The sequence below is a fragment of the Vitis riparia genome, chromosome 19, assembly GCF_004353265.1.
Source record: "Vitis riparia cultivar Riparia Gloire de Montpellier isolate 1030 chromosome 19, EGFV_Vit.rip_1.0, whole genome shotgun sequence".
In the NCBI taxonomy this organism is placed as follows: Eukaryota; Viridiplantae; Streptophyta; class Magnoliopsida; order Vitales; family Vitaceae; genus Vitis; species Vitis riparia.
In genome coordinates this window covers 6,714,174-6,738,712 of record NC_048449.1, presented here as the reverse complement: position 1 = coordinate 6,738,712, position 24,539 = coordinate 6,714,174, and the positions used below count along the sequence as shown (strand labels likewise).

The window sequence follows — 24,539 nt, the reverse complement described above, 5'->3', positions numbered from 1 at the left end:
TTTCCTTTATTAAATCATAATTCAGCTTGATTCTCATCTCACATGTCAAGGCCAGATGAGAAATTTTAGAGGAAATGACTGCTATATTTTGATGTTGTTAGCTGCTGCTTCAACAACTTGAAACTGGTCTTCTGCTATAGTTACCGCTCCTTAATGCCAAGTGCCAACACCTAATGGGCAGAGGTATGTAGGAATCATTAAACGTCTAATTTCTCTTTGATGAAGCTGTTCTCTTCACTTATTTTACCGACTCTATAAGAGCTTGTTGGATCCTTTTTCAAATATGTACAAGAGCTTTCATGATGGACTGCTCTTGGTTGTGGCCTTCCTCTTCAACGCAAGAGAAAACGATTAGAGTTGGGTGGTTGGTTTGGCCAACCCATCTCCGACTGTCAAATTAGTCATGGATGGTTAAGAAGGCTAGCAGTCCCTTGGCCTGCTCCAGTTGGTTTTTGATCAATGATGGGGATCAGGAGGTCTTCTCAATGTCTTTAAGTTGAGCTATAAACTGAGACATCTCCTCACCTTCCCTTGCTCAAAGCCTGTTGCATTGTGGCAGTTATGATCAAGGACTTGGCCATCTCATCTGAAAATTCTTTTTCATGTGGTTTGATGTAACACTCATCCCGGGGTTTAACCATCCGGACGGAATGTGGTTTGATTCATCCCACACGCCGCACCCATCTCAGGGCCTTAATTCATTCATTCCATGGCTCATAGCGGGGCTTCATCATCTAATTTCAAAAGATTTTATAAGGTTAATTAAGGTCAAATCTTTAAGATAAGATTTTCATGTGATGGCCCGTGACATAAAGTGTCACGAGATGGATTTCAAAATATTTTAATATATATTTATTAAATGTCATACATATCAACTTGCTTAATATATATTTTTATTTAATTATATAAAAAATAAATATGATTTATCAATAAATAAATATTATAATTTTTATTACTTAGGTTTAATTTTATGAAATTTTATTTTATTTTATATGTATTAAAAAAAAGGAAAAATTGAATAGTAAATTATTCTTATTTAATTATATGTATAATTTGAGTATGAAGGATGAGACAAGGTAATATTCGATTTTAAACTCTAGGCTTTTTAAAAAAAATTTCAAATTCACCTATAACCTGTTAATACTTCTCTTAAACCTATTCTATTAGAGATAGAATAGGATGAGTGCTCCAAACCAACATCCTTCCACTCTAAATTTAAAAGAAGAAAAAATTATGAAGTTGGCCTTAACCGGTAAACTCATCTTATTAGAGGTGGAACATGATGAGTACTTAAAACGATGACCATCAACCCCTCCTTGACCCGCAATTGTTAAAACGATGGCCTTAACTGGTAAACTCATCTTATTAGAGGTAGAACATGATGAATACTTAAAACGATGGTCATCAACCTCTTCTTGACCCGCAATTGTTTGAGCAAAAGAAGTTGTCTTCGCATTTGCTCAGAACCCAACAAAATAGCGGTTGATAGAGTTTTTATACGAATATTCTTAAAAACTTAGATTTGAGAATAGACTACTTATTTTAACATTTCGAAAACTCTAAAATAAGATTTAAATTACGTCTAAAATATGATCAAGTTATTTTCAGAGGTGGCCATATTATCTTTTAATCCGAGAATATGCGAATCAATAAATTTGATTTTATTCCATCCAACCTTGTCTCTACGATATTACACGTAAACTTTGTAACATGATTATCCATTTCAAGGATCACAACAAAAAGATTTGTAGTGTATCATTTATTGAAGAAATGATGAAATGCCAACTATGACCAAATTGTTTAAAGGTGCCAAAATTCCCCACCTTGATTCATGATTCTATAAGCCGACAAACTTTACCAAATTCCATGATTCATAGAAGATTGTAAACCCTAACAACCTTTTATGCTTTTTGTGTAAATTGGGTACAACTAATGTGAACTTTGACCTTCTTTTTCTACCCTACCAAACACCTTTCTCTTTTTTCAATTTCTTGCTTAGGAATAGGGTAATCATTTAATTCTATGCTACAAAACATTTTTATCCTTTATGGAAAAGGAGAGGATAGATTTGTTTAGGTTTTCCTTTTATTCTAAATCCAAAAACTCGCTTAATTAAATTAATTATTTTTATTTAAAATAAATAACTTTTTAGATTTTTATAAAATATAAATACATAAATATCGTTAATTTTATAAATAATTATTTTTATGATTTTATTCAACATAGGACAATCGATGCATTTTTATTTACGTTCACGAGACTTTTTGGCAATTTTTTTTTACGATTTTATATATTTTATTTTAACGTAAAATTCACATGCATAAATACTTTTAATATTATAAATAATTATACTATATTGATATTATTATTATTATTATTATTTGTTTATTAAATCACATCATGTGGTCCGATTTTCTGGTTTGCCAAACAGCACCCACCCAGGTGAATCTGTCATTTTCCTCGAGAATAGAAATCCTTAAAAGGGATGAATGCGTAGCTAAGGCTGCGAGGGCTTCCTCCCGTGTTGCAGATTTTGGAAGGTAAGTAATGGAACCAAAGTTGATATTAATACTGATTTTGGTGATCTCTGTAAGTGTGACAGCCGATTACGTTCGTCCAAAGCCCAGAAAAGCTTTGCATTTTCCATGGAAGCCGAAGACTCCTTCTCTTCCCCAACAGGTCACTTTATCTCTAATCTCTCTTCAGTTTCTAGGTTATAATCTTCTCATCCATGATCCATCTCATAATTTTCCGGGAAAATTTTGACTCTTGACTTTGTTTCTCAATCCAGTGTTGGGTTTTTCTATGATGTCATATTCTCTGAATTGTGTTGGGTTTCTTGCTTTTTTGCGTTAAAGAGGATAATTTTTGTTTTGGATGGTGCAGTTGTTTGGTTTCAGGGAAAGTGTAAGAAAGGAAAAGACAAGAAAATTTAATTTGCTTTTTCTTTTTTTTTTTCTTTTTTTTTTTTAATTTAATATATGGGGAGCACAGTTTGAGGAAGGTTAATAGTTTTGTTAGGCTCTTTTGGGCGGAGGTTTTGTCTTCTGGCTCAAAAGGTTGCTTTCTGTTATTTTCCTGCATTTTCTGGGCAACCAAACAGTGAACATTTCGAAAGGAGGAACTGGTGTGTTTTAGTTCTGGTCTGTTTCCATAGCATTCGTTTGTGTGGAATTGGGATTTTGGAAATGGAAATGGTGTGTGTTAATGCTCATTGCAGTTGTTCTACATTGATATGGTTTTTTTTTATGAATAATTCTACATTTATATGGTAGTGGATTTGGAGTTGAATTTAAATTTGATATGCTTGGAAAATTCTCTGCTGCATGTTTAAGTTGGTGGCGCTTTGTGTTCGACTTGAATTCTATTCTCGAGTATATTATTTATGTTTGAATTTGATCAGATGTGCAGCCTCATATTTCTAATACTAGTCTGCTATTTTGTCGTATATTGGCCATCCACGTCGGATTTTGATTAGATGGGTAGTGTCCTATTTATAATACGAGTAAACTATTTTATTGAAGTATTTACATAATATGTAATGAGGAAGGTGTGCACATTGGCACATCCAGTCAATTTCCCAGCAGCTTCCCAAAACTATAAAGCCATTTTCCATTATTTTGGAGTATTATAGAATTTGTTTTCATGGAAGTATCAAGTTTTGGTCTTTTACCAAGGTGGGGCATACCCCCTCTTTTTTGTGTGAATACCAAGTGGAGACTTAGTCGAAAAGAAAACGTTCCTATTTTATTGGCTATATTTGAATTTACGTAGATGTATAGCGTCCTATTTCTAATATTAGTATTTCTATTTTACTGGATATTGACTGTATGTGAATTTGATTATATGTATAGCCTCCTATTCTCATATATATTATTCTATCGAAGTATTTATGTAATACAAGATGAGTGAGGCGTGCACAGCAACACAACTAGTCATTTTCCCAGCAGGTTCCCAAAATTTTAAAGCAATCTCCATCGTTTTGGAATGTTATAAAATTTGTTTTCATTGAAGTACCAATTCTTGGTGTATACTGATATGGATAACTTGAATTATTAAAATCATTTCTGATTTTTATTTTTTTAATACGAAACAGAAGACCAAGTTGAAAATAAAGGGTTTCTATCTTATTGGCTATCTTTGAATTTGATTAGATGTGTAGTGTCCCATTTCTAACATTAGTATGCTATTTTCATGATTTTGTTGTGATATAAAATTTGTTTTATCGAAGTATCAATATTTGGTGTTTTATCAATTTAGGCATAGTGTGAATTATTAGAACCATCCCGGTTTCTATTCTTTTAATACCAAAAAGAAACTGAGTTTAAAACCAGGGGTTACTATTTTATTGGCCATGTCTGAATTTGATTAGATGGGTAGCTTCCTATTTCTAATATTAGCATGCTATTCTCATTGTAAATTGGCTATATTAGAATTAGATTAGATGTATAGCTTATTATCTCTAGTATTAATATGATATTGTATCAAAGTATTTATGTAATATGATATGAATGAGCTATGCATGGTGGCACAAGCAGTCAATTTCCCAGCAGCTTCCCAAAATGATAAAAGCCATTTTCATGATTTTGGAGCGTTACGGATTCTCTTTCCATCAAACTATCACTCTTTTGGTATTTTACTAGTGTAGGGAAAAATGTGAATTATTAGAATTATTTCTGGTTTCTATTTTTTTTTTTTTTTTAATATCAAACAAAGATGGAGTTGAAAATGAAGGTTCACTTGTGTTACACTCTGCAATTCTTAATTCCTAATAATGCATTGAGGTTCCCTCCAGTGTCTATTTTCTCTATTTCTTGGTTTTGATCCTAGAAATGGACTGCTATGGTTTATGAATGATTTACATAAATTTTGAAAGCAACTATGAGAATGCACTTAAGATGGAGGTCCAGTATCATTAGTGTAGGGAAATCTTGAATCTATCGTCTAGTTCAAACTCCTTGTCTTGGATACCACATTTGTCTCTCAGTATTATAGTTCAAACTCCTTTACTTCATTCTGAGTTTTGGAATACAAATTTATTTCCATTTATATGTTTTTCTTATGGGTAACAAATTTTCCCGTGGGAGTCAAACTCGGAACCTCCCAAATCCCCACCCCAACTGGCCACTTGAGGCAGGTCCTGAGGGCTTTATTTCTATTTATAAGTTATAAAAAAGCTTTAACTTAGTGAGAATAAATTGTAAGGTAATGGGCTGAAATTAAAGCAAATTTGAGCCTGCTATGTCCAAGAACAAACCCAATCTAGATTTTTGAAGCTACAGTCTGCACCACCACAACTGTCTAGTGCATATATCATTGGTGCTTACAAAACATGGTAGTGCGAAAATCATGGCAGGGGCGCTTTACTTCTAACAAACCATGATACATTGGATTAATCTGTATATGTAGTGTCATAATGCGGATTAAGAATCCTTAGTTCCCTCATATCATGAATGTTGTCAATTCAACTGGTATGAATATTCGTTTGATTGCAATTGATTTAACTGTCTTCTATGTGCACAATTTTATTTTATTTTTGGCAATTTTAATTTGGAGACTGGTCTATTAACCGTGCTGCAAAAAATTGCTATTGCAGGTGCACATTTCTTTGTCAAGTGAGAAGCACATGCGAATCACATGGATCACTGATGATGAATATGCCCCTTCAATTGTTCAATATGGAACATCACCGGGGAAATACACATCCATAACTCTAGGTGGAAGCACCTCCTATAGTTATTTGTTCTATAGCTCGGGAAAGATACACCACACTGTCATTGGGCCTCTGGAACATGACACTATTTACTACTATCGATGTGGAGGACAAGGTCCTGAATTCCAGCTCAAGACCCCTCCAGCTCAGTTCCCAATTACTTTTGCTGTGGCTGCTGATCTGGGTCAGACTGGCTGGACGAAGTCAACACTAGATCACATAGATGGATGCAACTATGACGTGCATCTGCTTCCTGGAGACCTTTCATATGCAGATTACTTGCAGCGTCGGTGGGACACATTTGGTGAGCTAGTGCAGCCACTTGCAAGTGCAAGGCCGTGGATGGTAACAGAAGGAAACCATGAACAGGAGAACATTCCATTTTTTAAGGATGGTTTTGAATCCTATAATTCTAGATGGACTATGCCATATCAAGAGAGTGGATCTCCCTCAAATCTATATTATTCTTTTGAAGTTGCAGGGGTGCATGTTGTCATGCTTGGTTCATATGCTGCTTGTGATCTGAACTCAAATCAATATAGCTGGCTAAAGGTTAGTGTGTTTTCTCCATACTTAAATAAGAATCTTCTTTCGCTGCTGCTACTTTGGATTGCAAAAATCGATCAATTCAGTCTTTAATATATGGGGCCAGTATATAAATTGATTGAATAAATGTATTAACTGAAAAAAGAAACACTATTCAAGTATTTGGCTATTAGCTCAATGGGTCCATCCTGTTTCTATGGTCGACTATGGACTCGCATAAATATTATTTTATTTATTTTTTGTGCTCTTTCTCACCCTCTGACTTAGAATAAAGAGCAGTTCAGTTATTCATTGGAGCATGGTTGTTAAATATATCAAAGCATTTTGTATATATTGAATAATACTATATATTCATATTTTAGGTTGTATCATGCACTAATTTTTTATTATTTCTTTTCTTTTTCAAACTAAAAAATTAATTTTTTTAATCAAAATTTTTGTTATGCTAAATGAGTGATATAAACAAAATTGAAAAAAAAATGAAGGAAAATGGATGAGATGAATAAATTAGTTATCCATGTGGTATGTATGTCTCATATCTCAACTTATGATTATTATATCCCATATAAAGGAGATATAAAAAAGAGGTTGAATGAATTATTACATCGCTTGTCTTATCCCATGTTTGGTTGAATATAGGATAAAATACGTGATGAGATAAATTATTTCCCATCCCCAACCAACCATGTGATAAGATACGTTATCACATTTCTTATTCCATCTCATGCTATATCTAGCCAACAAGATCTGACCTTAAGTTTTAACTTTTTGTGCTTGTCTTTGACAACATGTGTATAACATGTTCATGTAGGAATATTTACTTCTTTGTTTGCAATTTCTAACCTTAAAGTACCTTTTAAACAATTAATAGAATAACTTTTTTAAGATTTTTTTTTTTTTTTTCAAGTGATTTTTCTTAGAAACTATTACAAATAGTTAGAGGCATTTGTATCGATGTATTGTGTATTACAATGTATTATAAGACACGCATTTGATTAAATACATTTTAGTGATACTTATCGTATTACATAAAAATGTATGTTGTATCTTATTGAATATTGTAAGTTTGTAATTGACTATGAATTGGAGCATTGTATCTTTTCTGTGTTGTTACTCATTTCCTTTCATTCTTGATCTATAGACTGATCTTTCAAGGGTGGATCGAAAAAGGACGCCCTGGCTACTTGTGCTATTCCATGTTCCATGGTACAACAGCAACAAGGCTCATCAAGGTGAAGGGGACAGGATGATGGAAACCTTGGAGCCATTGCTTTATGCTGCTAATGTTGATTTAGTGTTCGCTGGCCATGTGCATGCTTATGAGCGCTCAGTATGGCCAAACTGGTTCATCTTTTCTTCTCCTCTTTAATTTTCATGGCATTTGCCTTACATTATGTGTTCAATTTTTGACAGAAACGTGTCTACAATGGAAAGTCAGATCCTTGTGGTCCTATCCACATAACAATTGGTGATGGAGGAAATAGGGAAGGCTTAGCTACTAGGTATGTCCTCTCCCTAGCTTTCTTATTGTCAACTTGAAAAAAAAAAGACCAAATGAAAGAAAATTATATGAATTGTTCAACTCTTTTATGATGTTCAATGAAAGAAATTCTCTTGCTTGTGGATGTTGTCTTGCATGTGTTTTTTCCCGACAACAATTCTGGGCCATTAGTTAAGCCCAAAATCCATCTAAAAAGGTCAAAAAATTATTACTAACTTTTCAATGCTTTATTTTAAGAGTGTGCACCCCCTTCACCATTTCATGGAACGCTGAGAATCTCAAGTTTTTTTTCCCATTTGGTTTTGTTTGATCATAAGGTTTCAGTAAATGGAAGTATTATAAATTTAGAAGCTAAATTTTTGCAAGTCTATGTGGGTTCTCTCTTCTAACTGTTTTGCTGCAGCTAAACTGCAAGTAATGTAATATGTGTTTAAAACTGATTTACAGGTATAATGATCCACAGCCAGAGTGGTCAGTCTTCCGTGAAGCAAGTTTCGGTCATGGCGAACTCAAGATAGTGAATTCGACCCATGCCTTCTGGAGCTGGCACAGGAACGATGATGATGAGCCAGTGCGGTCTGATGAGGTCTGGATAACCTCCTTGGTCGGTTCAGGATGTCATGCTGGGAACGGGCATGGACAAAGGAAAATACTCATGGAACCTTAAGAACTGGTGATATCTATAAGGTTACAAGTTTGGAAGAAAGTAGCCATAAGGAGTGCTGTCAATACTAATGGTTGAACGATAATAGTTGTTGTATATTAGTAGTTGCTGCTTGAATTGGCTGTATTTGCCCCTAGATGTGTGCAAGATACCGACATAAGTTGAGCTGTCTAAACTATAGCCTGCTTAATTCTTGTGTATTTGGAGGGCAGAGGATAGCCTTGATCATGTTCAGCCCGCCACCTGGCTTGTTTTGTTGGATTCAGCTTGCAACTTGAACTTATAGGTAAATTTTGAATTAGCTTGATATCAAATTTGGGTTCAGTAGCCTGTTACTTATTCTGAGTGAAGAAGAGGTTTTCTTCTTGAGGATTCCTTAGAGCTTTGAACGGTGTCTTGAGAGCAAGTTATTTGCACTCTGCAGCATTGTATTCACATTGTCCACCAGTTGAAAAGTGACTATTTAGGGTTCAATATCAATGTGCTAGCCAAGTGATCTATACCAAGTATAGGATTCAAAAATTTTCATCATCCAATTGAATTCAAATTGAACTGTCAAAACAAGTAGTTAGAAAAATGACCAGTAGGGTTTACATTCGTTGGTGATCAGGTTTTACATCTTCATTCATCTAATTCAGGCCAACATACTGGCCATGCTGCGCTCACAAATTTGTTGGCTTTGCATGCTTATTCAAAACCATGGGGTCTAGAATTGATGCACTAATTTCTTTGGTTTGATCTTCAAATCGTGCAAATAGGACAAATCCAGCGACATATTCCAGAAGACCTGCACATCTAACCGTGTAAACGTGCTTGCTCTCTTGACCTGCTGAGTATGTCGAGAAGACAAATGAATTCACTGAATATGCAAGAGCTGACTAGAAGAATGCCAAGTTCTGTGCCTGTCTTTCAGTTCTAGAACTGCCTCAGAAATGATTCTCATTTACCATTTAAGAACTCGTTAGTTCCATCAGTGTTGAGAGTCATGTTCCTCACCATTCTTCCCCTTCCATAGTATAATCTGCTCATCCTTGAACAAAATAGGGACACAAGGTACCAAATCCTACAGATTGGACAAAATAGATGCATAAGCACAACAGCTTGGGACCAGAAGCCAAATTTTAGCCTAAAATAATAAAAGAATAGATAATATTCATACCCTCAACTTCACACCGATCCTTTTGCAGTCACTGCTGCCCACATGAGTACAATCTAGTCTCACAACCTCCTCACTCCTGAATGCCTCCCTCACTCTCTCCACTACATTCACATAGACACCATTTTTGGCTGCAGAATGAGAATTTTCACCAACCAGCATCAATGTCAATGCAAATCATCATCCACACAACTGATTCCAATAGGGAAAAAGCAGTTTATCTTAAGCTTCAAAAATGAGTTCGCTTACTGAGTTTCATTACAGGGGGCGAGTTCAGTCCTCTGTTTCTCATTTCCTTGGTCTCTTCAAATGTTAGGCCATCAGCAACAGGCTTCACAAGCTTGGGATAAATGGGTGCATAGGGCTTCCACAGCATCAGAGGAACAACTGGTCTGTTCTTGGGATCATAGTTCCGACCCCGATATAAAAGAATGATATTTATGTTCCTGTATATAATCTTCCCACCACATTTGTCCTGCAGAACACTACAATCTGCATAAGTAAATGAACTTTGAAAACCCAGAAGAGCAAATACAAATTTTCTACCACTGTGAGAGTTGCCGTGTTGAGTCTGTACCTCAAGGTGGAAACAAACATTTTCCATGTCAAGAGTTGGCACCCCCAAACACTTGATTCTCACAGCCTCTGCCCTCTTCCAGTGGTTGTGAATGTCATCCAACATATTGTGAGTAACTCCCCCTTTCCCTAACATAGAATGACAAATTGCTTGTCATTCAATAATGAAAAACACTGATAGAACTGTAACTCAATCAATCCATACACAAGTGCATGAACAAGAAAAATTAGATTGATTACTCGGTCTCTAATGGTCACATGGTGAAAGTTCCAACAGAGAAAAGTGGGGAAATGGGATCAGGAGAATAAAAATGTCTTTAAGTAACTACATTGGGGTTTTTTATTCTTCAAGGAATGAAATGTTTCCTGTTTTACCCATTAAGAGCTTAATGTGGTGACGGAAAAACTACTGCAAATCGAGCAAAATACAAAGCTTGTTTGGTTGCTCAGAAAATGCAGGAAACAATAACTTCCAAACTAACTTCTTTGGAACCATCGACAACAGGGAAAAACATAACTTCACTTAAGGGTTTTTCTTTAACTGAGCAAGCAACAGGCTATTATTGTGCCAAACAAGGCTCTCATATGGTGGAGGGAAAGCTTCTGGATATCTAATTAAACACAAACCTAGTTTGGATGCTAGGAAAATGCAGGAAAAGAAACACGTCCCCAAAACTACCATATCAGAAAATAACACAAAGCAACTCCACCTATATTCTGGGCGACCAAACAGCGAAATGCAATAGCAAGCGAAAAATTTACCTAGATTGATCTGGCGAGAGCAATCACTGTGCCTATACCGCTCCACAAGTTCTGCAATTTCATCCTCGGATAGAGGCTCTCCAAGAACCGCCTTCCGCTGCTCCGACACCACCGCCGGATCAACCACCTCCTCGGCGGGGGCCGCAGTTCCAGTCCATTTCCGGTCTAGCCGAGCAGGGCCGAACGGAGAAAACCGAGGCGGTTCGCGAAATCCAATCGGGTGGACTGAAGGATTGGCCTCGGAGTAGGAGTATCGAAAATCGAAGGGAAGATCGGACTTGAAAGGAAAGGTTTGGCCTTTCTTCGATTCTCCATTCTCCTTCTTCTTCTTCTTCTTCTTCTTCTGGACGTTGTCTTTTGGGTTTGAGGTAAGGGAGAATGGGGGGTCGTGGATGTGGTCAGGGAGAGGTGGGGATTGGGTAAGAAGGCGAAAGATGGAGAGAATTGGTGAAGTTAGGGTCAGGGTTTCGTGAGGTGGGCGACGCCATGAGGAGAACTTCAGCATTGGAAGAAGCACCGAGTCTCTGGTGAGTTGTGAGCTGAGTCGGCTGAGGAGGTGAGTTCCCGGCGGGGCACAATTGTAATTTAGTAATTAATCACTTGTATATATATATTTTTTTATGATAAAAGACACTTTTCAACTTATAGTGATTTTATGAAGAATTTTTAACATTTTTGACTTAACAATAATTTTAAAAAACGTTTCTAAATATTCTCACACTTGAATAATAAATTAAAAATGTTATAATTTTTTTTAAAAAAATCATTATCAAATTAAAAAGTTTCTTAAAATTACTACCAAATATAATTTTAATGAAATAATCAAAATACTGTTGTTTAAAATTTTACTTTAAAACATTCTTAAGAGCGTTTTGAACATTCTTTTAATGCCTTTTTTTTTACTAATAAAATTTACATAAATTTATTCACGTGAACTAAAAAAAATGTATAAAAAAAGGTTGCAATTAGATTTGAACTTATCTCAATTACTTTTTTTCACAAAGAAGTTTAATATTAATGTGTGGATTAAAAATATACATAAAAAAACGTAGGAATTAATTTTAAACTTATCTCTAATACTTTTGGTTAACAAATAAGTTTTCCTAAAAGGATTGTTGTTGAGAAGGAAAAAATTGAGAAAATAAGTAGGTATATTAAATTTCTTACAATGAGTATTGTTAGTTCACAGAACTTCCTCTAAGAGAACAATGAATGTTCCTGCTATAAGATTGTACCTATATGTTCTATATTTGAGGTCAATCCTACGTCACTCGTACCAATAGTTGACGTAGGGGAAGAAGCACTACACTTAGGAATCAACAATACGAAAACTTTGTTATAAATTACCCATTTTCCTTATTGGGATCAAGATTAAGAAAATGGTTGAGACAACAACCATCCAACTCGTTCGTACTTTGAACACCTATATAACAATTCTGTTGAAGTGACTAATTCCTGAAAATTAGGGGGCATTGAGGACAAAGAAATTGTTTTTCAAGTGCGTCCAATCGAAGCTTAAGTTAGTTTTTGTTAATAAAATTGATATTTTAAAGTGAATATGTGAAGTGATTAATGGGATGCAAACATGAATTCTTTTTACGTAAACTTGGCTGTTAAAATGCATCCATCTTCCAATCTCTCTACATGTACACATTTTTTTCATTTAAAAAAAAAAAATATGAAATGACCAAAAGAACCCTCCTTTTCAATCTTTGTCCCCCCACCACTATTGTCCTTGCAATGGGGGTGGATGGGGGCTGAAGAATGGTAGAGCCTGGGCTACTGCACCATATTTTTGAATTGATGCATAAGCAGATTGATAAAATACAGTTGAAAGTCAGAAAGGCATACAAGGGTTACAGTAGAGATGCTCTGCTCAATCTCTCATCTTTGCACTGCCTTTGATCTCCAACCATGGACTCGAAAACATCTAAGAGACCGTCTAACCCCTCAGGATTATCGCCCACTGCCTTGAGCGAATACACGATGCTCTCAATGGTGGACAGGTATCCAGCCTTTGGCTGATGCCTCACTTCGCTATACAAGCTCATCTTCTCCACCTCCAACTTCAAATGTGGCAAGAGCTTCAACCAGGGGTTCTCATTGTACATTCTCTTTGCTTTAGCCCATGTCCCATCCAACACTATCAGGTTCTTCACCTCAAAATCAATTTCCTCCACTGCAACTGATTTTTCGCTTGGGAAGAGTAGTACACTTCCAGGAGGAACAGCAATTTCAAACTCTTCATACTCTTCAAATTCTTGTCCCTCACTCACTTGCCTCTTCTGCAGCTTTTTTACAACAAACCCTTTTGCTAGATCATCAAGGGCCACTGGAGAGGCCAAAATGTGATCAAAATTGGGGTTCTGTAAATGAGTTTGGGACATCCAAATATGGGTGAGAGAGCTGATGAAGCCATATTTGCCAATGGTTGCAGTGATGACACAGTCTTCCTTCTCTCTGGCAACAGTCTCAATTGGATTACAATCCAATTTCAAAAGCTTGTTCTCATGGCTAACTTCAGTCTTATCATCCAGACCCACATCCAGATTGGCTCGTCTCTTTCCCCCAATGTATTCCTTGACAGTAAATTCATGGTCTGTCTCTGCAACCGAGGCATCACTGGACAATGATAAGCTTGAATTCTGCATGAATTCCCTGTTTTCCCGGGGATTTTCACCGTTCAAAACACCTTTATGATCCATTTCCAGGCTCCATTCCACACTGGTGTCAACAACCTGAGGCCTTTTCTCTAATGAATTGACTCCATTAACATTCTCAAAACCTAGTTTTAGGGTTTCTCTATACCCCGAACCTTGATCAAAATCCAAACCATTCCGACCCAAACCCAATTCCAGCAACCGGATTTCGAACTGGGCTTCGAAATTGACATCAGAAACAGACGCTACAGTGAGGTTCTTCAGCCCTAGGGTTGCAATTCTTGTGGAATTAAGAGGATGCTTTCTTTCTAAACTGTGTTGAAGAATGGTAACACCCACCTTATTCTCAAGACCCCGAATCGGGATCCGAGAGCAGAGACAGGTCCGGGCGGGTTTGGAACACGATGGGCAAATGGGTCTCTTGGAATTGGTCTGAGTTGCCATTTGTAGGGCTAGGGTTTGAGAGGTTTGAGAGAGGGTGTGAATTTCGGAACGTACAGCATTGAGAATGGAGTAAATCGGGTTTAACCGGGAATTGATCCGATTCGGGACCGAATGGGAACCAGCATTGGGTGGATATGGCATCGGACTGTGGATCGAAAATCCTGGTTTTGTGTAAAACCTAGCTGGTAGTGGTGTGGAAGACGACATGTGTAGGGACCTAACGGCGTCGTTCGGGACGTTTGTTGTTTGAAACGACATCGTTTCTTAAAATTAATTTAAATCATTAACTAAAAGTATAAAGTTTTATCAAACTTTTTAAAGAAGATAATTTATATATATATATATTAATTAAGAAGAATGATTTTCTCATATTTTGTTTTATAATAAAAAAAAATAATAAAATTAATTAGAAATTTATAAATTATTTAATATTTATAAATAGAAGATGTAAAATAAATAAAATGAGTTTAAAGTAATATATAAAAATAATTCATTAACTTTAAATATATTTTTATTTTCCTCAATTTTATTTTTTAAAAAATATTTTTCTTATATATATATATTTAAAAATAATAATAATAATTGGTAAAATATTAGATTATATGAGGTGGTTTAAGTCCATTTGTAAGTGATTCTCAAATAAGGTAAAAACAGTTGTTAATGTTGAGAAGGGCTTTCTTACTAACATTAAATATTTGATAAATTTTTTAAAATCACTTCTAAAAATTTATAGAATTACTTGATGTGATCTCTACATAATTATTAAGAATGTGTTTTATAGTGTTTCTACTAAAAGTGTTTTTAGGAAAACAGTTTTCTTTAGTGGTCGCACTTTTAGTCATATATATTTTTGTAGAGGTAACTTGTTTAAATGCATGTTACATGATGTATGGCGGTCATTTGTTGGTCCTACTATGAGTTCAAGCTTATGAAAAAAACACATTGATTAATATACCGTCCTTGATTGTATTTTTCAAGTTGCTTTAACAACCGTAAATAATCTCGTAACTTACATTTTAATCGAATATGCTTCAATAATCATGAATGATGTAGCTTCAACGTTACAAAAGTTCCTTGTGGAAATACACATGATACAAATGTAAGTATGATGTCAGATTTATTGTCTCATTAGTTGTGTCGATGCATATGGTTTGAAAATGTTTCTTGAGAGATGATTGTGTTTTACTATTTGCTCAACCATGTCCTTCTTTACCCCCAACAAGAGTAATGAGGTGATTAGATTATTGGAAAAGACTACTTCATGATTTGTAACTTGATTAATTAGGGGAAGCAATTTACGTTTGTGGTTGGGAAGTTGCTTTTACTTTACTTTAAGTCACGAGGTTAAAACTTTTTTTAGATTCCATTTAAAGATCTTTGATTCGTAAAGAAGAAATGAGAAATAAAGCTTATCCTAGTGGGGTGCAAGAAATTTGTACACGCAAATCTCTTTAAAAGAAAAATTAGTAGTCAAATCGATTTTTTTTTATATTAATTTGAAGAATAAATTACAATCTATATTCTGAATATGAGACTTAAGTGCTTAACCTTGAATAAAAAGCATTTGAGGCTTAATTTTTGGAGGACTCTGAACACGTTCTTAACAAACTTTGAACCCTCAAACTTTTTTCTAATATTCAAATCTTTGCATTTGAATTTGAAGAATTTTTTAATATTTAGACTTGGATTTGAAGGTTAAGGTGGTGTTTATTTTTTGGCTGAATAAAAAACGTCAAATATTTTGGTTTTTTCTATTAAGGTAAAAGTAACATGTTGACATCATCCAATATAGGTAAAATGAACTTGTTATCAAAAAGTTTAATTTAATTATATTGAATAATATCAACATGTTACTTTTAGCTGAATAAAAAAAACCAATATTTTAGCTTTTTCTATTCAGCCAAAAAACAAACACCACCTAAAGAGAAGACTTGAAGAGTTCTTGGGGTATTGAAGTCATCTCTCCAACTTTATTTTTCGATTGTCTTCTAATTTCTTAGAAATATTAGAAATTTCTTAGAAATTTTTTTTCCCCCTTAAGTGTAGAATTTTCAGAAAAAAAAAAGGGGGAAATTTTAGCGAGGAGAAGTGGAAGAGGGAAATGAAGGAAGAAAGGGAGGAATGAGGGTAGAATTACGGTTTTGTCCTTTTATGTTTATATTTTATTTAATAGAAAAAGGGTGGGGTGAAAAGAATTGTTGGGGCATTTATTGTTCTTACGTGAACCCAACAGATTGAAGTTACACTTTTACCCTCGCTTATTGGAAGATTTTAGAAAGCTGCCCATGTGGGAAGGAAAAGGCCTAAGGGCACCTTCGACAAGTTAAAATTTAATGAGGGCAAATCCGTCCACAAAACAAAAACCAGGAGTTGGTTGACCACACGAACGCCACGCGCCACTTTTCTCCACAGTAGACATGAAGAGTATCCCACAAGGTGGTGGAAGAAATAACAGATCGTTTTCCTCTTGACCGAACTTTATTTTCCGTGAAAAATTTCATTTTCCCTAGAAAATCATCTCGCCAGAATGCACGATTTTTGCTTCACAATCCCTTATGGATTGGTCCTGGTTGGTGGGGGCATTGTTGGGTATGCCAAGAAGGGGAGCCTTGCTTCTCTAGGTGGGGGCTTGGGCACTGGATTTGTGCTCATTCTTGCTGGTTATTTGAGTCTCAAAGCCTTCAAGAAGAAGAAGAACTCATGCCTTGCCTTGATTCTTGAAACGGGTATTGTTCAATTCTTTTGAACAGTTTTGGAAATTTGCACTTTTGTTAAATTTAGATTCAGATATGGTGTTTTGTTAAAATTCGGGGGGAAAAAGGTGAGGTGGGTCTGTTTATGATTGTGGTTCTATTGGGTAACTTTGGAATTTTGTCTTCTTTGGAGTCTTGGTTTAGTTTTGAGTGTTGGAAACACGGAATCTATGAATATCAGTTTGGTAATTGACGTTGTTTTTTTTTGAAGTTTTGGGGAAAAACTGAGGTGGGTCTGTGTTTGGTTGTGATTCTAATTCGGCCCCTTTGTAATTATGTTTTTCTAAGGGTTTTCTTCGTCGTGAGTTGCATAGGAAACAGAAGCTTGAATCTTGTGGTTTGGTAATATCAAAATTTCAGATTATAGATCCATCCCCTGGTCATTGGAGATCACTTGTGAATTCTATCGTATGCTGAGGAGGATAGTTTCATCTGCCAAATTTATAATTCTGGTCAAATAATATTGAAATCGTTAGATTTCATATTCCTATTCATCCATATCAAAATTTTCGAAGCTCTGTTCTTTTTTTTTCCCCTTTTTTTAGTGACAGATAATGTAGACCAGGCAGGAGCCTGATCGCTATTCATTTCAGAATATGGAGCTGGATGAACAGATACGATGGCATCCATAGCCATAATACTGAATTATACAATCCAACTGATTTTTTCGGACTGTACTATGAGTCTAATTACGCTTTTGGTGTTTCACTTCAAAAGCAAAATTCCAAGCATTTTCTTTTCAAAAGGACTACACATCATCTGTACTGGAAACTTGTGATGGGTGACTGTATGCCTTATGCTCCCGATAAGGATTGGTCTCCCTTACATAGATCATGTAGAGTTCTTGGTTTGAAGTTGCAATCTGTAGTTGATTGATTGGGCTACTTGAAAGTGTGGTTGATCAGCTCAGTTCATGTTTAGCTTGGTAAGATGTGAAGCTCTCTAATATTGGAAGGAGCTGCCAAGCCATTAGTAGGGATTCAGAGGGAGGTAGATTTACACAATTTGGATGGCATGAGCTTCACTTATCCAAAGCCAAATGTAGCTAGAGGTTGGGTCAGACATTACAAATTTGCTTGTGAAGAGAAGCAAGGTCTAGCAAAAGTGGGAGAATTCATTGATTTCCAATAAATGCTCCTCATGAGTTAAGGGCACACCAAATTAGTCAAAGAGTCCTCAATGATGCGTACTGCTCTAAAAAACATAACTGCTTCCTTACTTGCAAGATGTACTCAATGACTTTTCCACATAAAGTTTAGTCATACTATCTCCTGAGGGTGGTAGTAAAAGGAACACATAAAAAGGAAGGATTTTCATTACTTTGTTAGACCAAAATTAGAATTGGCAGAGAGTTGGGGATTCAGGACTTTGGCTAATTGATACCAGAAGCTTACTGGATGAAATAGATTAGAAAATTAAACATTCTTTTCCTTTTCTGCTGGGCTCCTTGTAATTTTAACTTCTCAATTTTTACAAAAGTTGTTACCTGAACTGATCCATCTGCCCTTGACACAGTTTGTGCTGCTGCACTCACATGGGTCATGGGTCAGCGCTATATGCAAACCTCCAAGATAATGCCAGCTGGCATTGTTGCTGGGATCAGGTAAGTTATGGCAAATCATGCCTTTTCTGTACTGCTGCTATTCATATCTGGGACATTTTTCTTTCTTCAAAAACTTTATGTTGCATCCATGCCATGTTCTATATTACAGCTAGGTAAACATTAACATTCGTGTTGCATATCTTATGTAATTGTATGTCATTTTCCTTTGTAATAATTATGGTTCTTTTACGGATGTTTTATGACATCTATAACCTAACTGCTGCAATATTTCAGTTAAATTATGTCAGAATAGTTAGATTCTTTTCTTACAGTATGGTATTGGCACAAGCTTTGTAGAGGTGGTTCATAATGTATAAGTTCCTTTTATTTTATGAAATCTTAATATCTGAACTGCTTGACTTCAGAGACACATTTTCCAGAAAGGTATCTAGAATGAGAAGTTAAAAATTGTTCTATGGAAGCTAATATGCTAGTTAGTTCCTTATTTGAGTGATTGATTCTTGGTCTGTGCACATATCAATGGGGGCATGCGGAGCTGTATGGATGTGTTGTCTTTATGGTTAGTAGTTGGGAAGAAGGTGGCTTTAATGACATTCCTGAAGGAGTAATAACACAGAAACTTCGTGCACAGAAGGTCTACTGGTACAAAAACGTAATTGGCCATGTTGAGAGATTAGGGTATCCATGAGCGCCCAAATTCATACCAAAAAACTCCTTTTGCCAACACTTGGCTTTATCAAATATTCATTATCAGATACGTTTGAATGGACTTTGTTTCTACTGGAGTTTTTGGAATCATATTTCTATATTTTTTCTGAACATTCATGATTAGACACTGCAGCGGTTCGGTTTTTTCATTCAAAACCTCTTGGTTGAATAAAGTTCAGATTCATTGCTGTTGATGGGGGATTCTTTGTAAGATAGGAAGTAAGTTGCATAGATTTTACATGAATGATGAAGTATTGAGGTCTGATAGAGTGCAGAACAGGTTGAGAGGAGACAGCAGTGGAGCGAGTTAGTGACAAGACACTTGGGAACACTTGGGGACACTTGGGTGAGAACTCCTGAAAATGGGATTAACAGCTCTTGGTGATGGTTGAAGGTTCTTTTTTCAATGGAAAAGATGCCTTCCTCAAAATGAGACCCATAAGCTCTTTGCATAGGATGCCTGGAGGACAACTATTTTGGTGGGAAATAACTTAACTAATGATAGACCACCAAAATCTGGCAAAGACTTTGGCTTAACTGCACTGACAATTACAAATGTCCCTTGAACACGATGGATCCCTATTCTCAATTTGGTTAAAGGCCTAATGCATGTTGTGGTTTATCTTAGCTTGATGAGCCTCCAGGTACATCCACTAGACCAAAATTCTTATCTGGTCTCAGTTTCTTGATGATGGGTGGGATAAACCCATTTTCAAGATGCATTTATATATGACCTCCTGAGCATTGCTTTCAACTTGACATGGTAGCATCAAGGTGTCACATTGCAAATATAATGTCTTTGAGGATGTGTGCAGACAGTTGGAGTGACCCTGGAGCATAATGAACTTGAAGGGTCATCTTTGCATGGAGGGGCACCAACTCATGTGGAGTGTAGGATCTACATCGACACCAACCTTTTAGAGAAAAAATAGGGTCGGGTGGTTGTGTTCATGTTAACATCCATTCTTTCTGTGGGGAGCAGGTCCAAAAAGGACTGGAGAGGAGTAACACCTTACAAGATAGTCTTCTTGTTTGGAGGTGATCCTTCAAGTCTGCTGCAAGTAGACATTTGCATCTTGTGGGCATCCAAGTTACATAGGCATCAGAGAAACCCAAAGAATCTTGAACTAGAAAGTAGACACCTGAAATAGGTGTATTTCCTATTGTTGGATCTTTAAATTTCCAACATTGTAAAAATTTCTTAAGAACAGGGAAAATCCTTGACAATCACACGTAGCTTCCTAAGCATTCAGACCTAAAGTCCCTTAGGAGAAGACAATCATACCTTATGCTTGCTAACCACTAAAAACTTTGTAAATTCTAGTGTTAAATTTGAAAGACTAGATGGGTTTATATAGATTCATAGAAACCTTTTCCCTAAGAAGATTAAGGGTGCGTTTGGAACCTTGGAATAGGGAATGGGAATGTGAAATCCATTCCACTTTCCATTCATTACAATGATCGCACTACAATTAGAAATGTGAATAGGATTAAAAAAATTCATTCTCATGATAACTAAAACACACTCCATGTCCTGTCCCGTACTTATTCTGACATTCCAAATGCACCCTAACATTCTATTTCCTATTAAGAATATAATTCCCTGTCCTACTCAAGTTAATAGCTAAAGAAAATATAGAACTTGATAGAAAAACAAACTATTAAGACCCATCCTGATAAAATATTAAAAAAAGGGACTCCAACTAAAACTATGGGTTGCTGGCCTTACACATTCTAACAATAAGAAAATTACTAGACTATCCTGCTGAAAATATATATGTATATATATCTTTTCTTTCATGAGTCTTCAAAGGGTGTTTCCTATCTTGGTTGTAGCCATTTGTTTGAATGCTGGGGTAAATTCAATATATTGGTGAAAAGGACACATTTGTTGATGTAAGGCACATAGAATCACTTATATGGAGGATTGTTCTATGAGTACCATGTGGTGAATGCATCATAGGAAATCAGTAGGAATTCGATGTGTCACATTGAAGCTCATGACATAATTCAAAGGAGCAAGTGGAGAGCATGAAATTGGACATCAACCTCTAGCTCTGGTATGTATTGTATGGCTATGTGAAATTGGATCTATACACCAATGTGATCTCTGCCTGGATTGCATTGTAGTTTATAGTGTAAGTTCTCAACATTATCAGTTGAAGGAGAATCTGCTATACTGATATGATCCCTATAATATTGCTTTCAACTTGTTCTCTCATTCTCTTCTAAAGCAGCCACTTGACATGCTTTACACTTTCCCTCGAGAATTGTGGCTCTTGCATCATCATGACTTTTGGGGAAGCTTTATTGAGACATTCCCTAGAGAGTGCTGCATCATTGTTTTCACATCCATGCTCATCATGTTGTCATTACCATCTCGATACCAAGATGGTAAGTTTAGGATGTGAAAATGACATAGACTTTTTGATGTAAGACAAGCATAAGGTGGTTTTGTTCAATTATGTAAGGTGAGTTATGTTTTCACTCTTTCAGGATTTAAGGAGGAGAGTGATGAATTAAAGTTGTAGTAGTATGGAAAAATTAAAAATGGAAAAAAAAAAAAGAAAAAAAACAGAGAAGAGAGATGACAGAGAGGAAGAGATAGGAAAATCCTTAGAGTCCTATCTAGGTCTTTTAGGAGTCTCTTCAGGAGAATAATGAATTCTCATCATTAAGGGAAGCAAAGATTTAAATGTTATCATATTACATCGATTAGCCTTATCAATAGTAACTTTTTAAGACTCTTAATTCTTTCCAAGATTCCTAGACATTTCAAATAATGAACTAAACACAAAATAGAACTTTTTAGAATTAGAAATTTCTTGTAATAAGAATTTCCATGAAAGTAACTGTCTAAATTCCAAAAAAGGACTGTAATGGAAATTGTTAGACAATAAAAAGGTTTAGAAACCAAGAAACTTTTTTCAATGAGAAATTTCCTACAACATTTTTCCAAATTTAATGACTTGCATGAATAACTATTACTAATTATCACTCCTCATCTTTTTAAAGGAATGAAGTTGTTCAGACTCTTGTGACCTCTTTCTCTTGAGCTAGGTAAAGAAAAAAGTGCTGAGCCAGAGCTTCCGTCCTCTGGCTACCTTCTCAACCTATTCTTTTCTTTTTAAAAACCAAAAGGGCACTGAAATTACCCATTTACCCTCTTATTCAACCTTAAGCCATGCCACCTGAAAACCTTTCCTTTCCCTTCTCCATCTTTCCCTCCCTCTCATCCATCCTCTGCCTCCCCCCCCCCATTTTCTTTCCCCCATTCTTCCCATATTCCCATGCCTAATTTAAAGGGAAAAAAAAAAATAAAATTGGGGAGTGGGAGAGGAAGGGGGAGGGAGATTTAGGCTATGTTTGGTTCCTATAAAGCACCAAGGAAAAGAAAAAAATGTTAAGGAAAACAATTCTCTCATGTTTGAATACTATTAAAAAGGGTAAGAAAAATTAGGGGGAAAAAAGCTGAAAGATTTTCCTCCCCTTTTTTTTTTGAAAAAATGTGGGGAAAGTTTAGTGAAAGTGCATTCCTCTTAGATTCAATTTTCTTTCCTTTAATTTTTCCATGGACAAATAAACAAGAGAAAATTTTCACAACTTTTCCTTATCTTTTTCCTTTTTGTTTTCTTTCCCTTAAACATAGCCTTAGGGTTTTTGGATGGGGTGGCTTAAGGTTGAGAAGCAAGTAAAGTGGTAGTTTTGTATGCTCTTTTGAATTTTTTCAATAGGCTATGTTTGGTTCTTAGAATGTTTTGGTTTCACTATAGAAAATATAAAAGAAAATCAAATATAATTAAAATTAGTTAGAAATTTATATATTTTTAAATTGCTTAGTCTTTATGTAATAGAGGAAAATAAGTGAAATAAATTTGAAGAAGCATATGAAAATAATTTATTGATTCTAAACCTATTTTTTAATTTCCTTCACTTTTTCTTTCCTTCTATTTTTTATTTCTATTTTATTTCCTTCGCATTTTCTTTCAAATTTTCTAAGAACCAAACATAACCTTAAAAAAAGAAAAACAGGGAAAGTGGAAGGTACAAGATTAGAGGGGAATACATTTAGAATTCCTCATATTCCAAATAATCTAAAATTGCTTTAAGTACCCAATTATTCTCAACTCATGATTCCTTTGTTTCTTTTCTTCTTTTTCTTGAATGTCTTAAGCGGCTCATTCCCATCAGTTTTGATGTACTTACTATGCTTTTGGGAAGAGGCTGACTGTGGAACTGTTAGTTTTATCTCGTAACTGGGAGATTCAATTGCGTGGTGGTGTTTTCTGTTCTGAAAATAAAATTTGAAATTTGTGTTTTGGTGTCGCTTTGGAAATTGTAGTTTGTAGTAGATGTTAATATGGAGAAGAGAACTGCATGATGTGTAGAGATTGTATAAAATGTTGAATCAGGGATAGTTTCATTGAAATTAAAATAAGGAATTATTCTCTTTACTCTTATTGCTTTGGTGAACAAGGTAGCTTCGGCAATTTTCTGTATGCATCTACCTCCAACTATTAATCAAGTTTCTGGTCATTAAATTGTAATGGTTTCGTTCTGTGATTCCTGCTAAACCAACTGTTACATGAACTTTTCCTAGCTAATAAACTTGCCATCTCATTTGATTACAGTGCTCTCATGACTACATTTTATCTGTACAAGATTGCAACCGGTGGCAACCACATCCCAACCAAGGCTGAGTAATGGCATTGAGAATCTATTTCAACAAAGGTCTCACACAAAATGTAACAAGATCACACAAATCCAGATGCTTGTATTGAACACTTCGATGTTCTTGATTGACTTAAATGTTACCACATGCCAAAATTACATCTTGTGTGTATGAAATTGAAGATGACTTGTAGGTGAAAAAACCAGTTCTCTAACACTCTTCATTGTTTTTTCTGAATCAATTAAAGACAGTCTCTAGACTAATGCTAGAGAAAACCCATACACTAATATGCTTGAATGAGGCTGGTTGATAGATCGAATCTCTCTTGGATCATTGCATCCTTTTCTAGGGCTTGATTCTGAACATTCAATCAGTGGTCTGCCTCTTTGAAGGTCATGGTAGACTTTGTAAAAATGAGTTTGTCTTCTCTGCATACCTATGGAATCAAATCTTCTTCGTTCTTTTATTATTGATGTAACAGTTGGAACAAAGTTGCAAACGATTACCAACTGATTTAAACATCTATCCATAAATCATCTGTTTGGTTGTTCCTGTCATGTGGGTTGAGGACATTCTAGTGATGTATGCAATCCAACAGGGGTAGTCCAGATGATATTTTTTGCCACTTTTACTGTGAAAATTGAAGCCATGTAAAGCAAATTAAGGTATGGATACACAAAGGAAACATGACAAACAAGTTTGTCATTTCTGTGTGAAATGTCTGGTATGGAGAACAATATTTCTTCAGGAGATGAGTCATGTTTTCTTTATTTTTTATATACAGGGAGAAAGATATTTTATCAGCAGGGATGTCATTTTG

At 35.5% G+C, this 24,539-nt stretch overlaps 4 protein-coding genes across 4 annotated transcripts; 2 read left to right on the top strand and 2 right to left on the bottom strand.

The window, feature by feature from the left end:
• Window positions 1-2,439: 2,439 nt before the first annotated feature.
• LOC117908957 (purple acid phosphatase 18) lies at window positions 2,440-8,751 on the top strand. The gene is made up of 5 exons (XM_034822820.1): window positions 2,440-2,679; window positions 5,597-6,265; window positions 7,401-7,589; window positions 7,673-7,761; window positions 8,208-8,751. The coding sequence occupies exons 1-5, from the start codon at window positions 2,548-2,550 to the stop codon at window positions 8,425-8,427; spliced, it is 1,299 nt and encodes a 432-aa protein (XP_034678711.1). The 5' UTR covers window positions 2,440-2,547; the 3' UTR covers window positions 8,428-8,751.
• Window positions 8,752-8,933: 182 nt separating this feature from the next.
• On the bottom strand, window positions 8,934-11,490 carry LOC117908959 (CRS2-associated factor 2, mitochondrial). Its single transcript, XM_034822821.1, has 5 exons — window positions 10,919-11,490; window positions 10,158-10,285; window positions 9,830-10,055; window positions 9,584-9,711; window positions 8,934-9,487 (listed from the first exon to the last, which is right to left on the bottom strand). Exons 1-5 carry the CDS (start codon window positions 11,421-11,423, stop codon window positions 9,395-9,397), a joined length of 1,080 nt encoding a protein of 359 aa, XP_034678712.1. The 5' UTR covers window positions 11,424-11,490; the 3' UTR covers window positions 8,934-9,394.
• A 1,003-nt stretch (window positions 11,491-12,493) lies between these two features.
• On the bottom strand, window positions 12,494-14,199 carry LOC117908652. Its single transcript, XM_034822318.1, has one exon. The coding sequence runs from the start codon at window positions 14,161-14,163 to the stop codon at window positions 12,775-12,777; it is 1,389 nt and encodes a 462-aa protein (XP_034678209.1). The 5' UTR covers window positions 14,164-14,199; the 3' UTR covers window positions 12,494-12,774.
• A 2,244-nt stretch (window positions 14,200-16,443) lies between these two features.
• On the top strand, window positions 16,444-24,152 carry LOC117909667 (protein FATTY ACID EXPORT 5-like). Its single transcript, XM_034823765.1, has 3 exons — window positions 16,444-16,748; window positions 18,291-18,378; window positions 23,679-24,152. The coding sequence occupies exons 1-3, from the start codon at window positions 16,550-16,552 to the stop codon at window positions 23,749-23,751; spliced, it is 360 nt and encodes a 119-aa protein (XP_034679656.1). The 5' UTR covers window positions 16,444-16,549; the 3' UTR covers window positions 23,752-24,152.
• The last annotated feature ends 387 nt before the right edge of the window (window positions 24,153-24,539 follow it).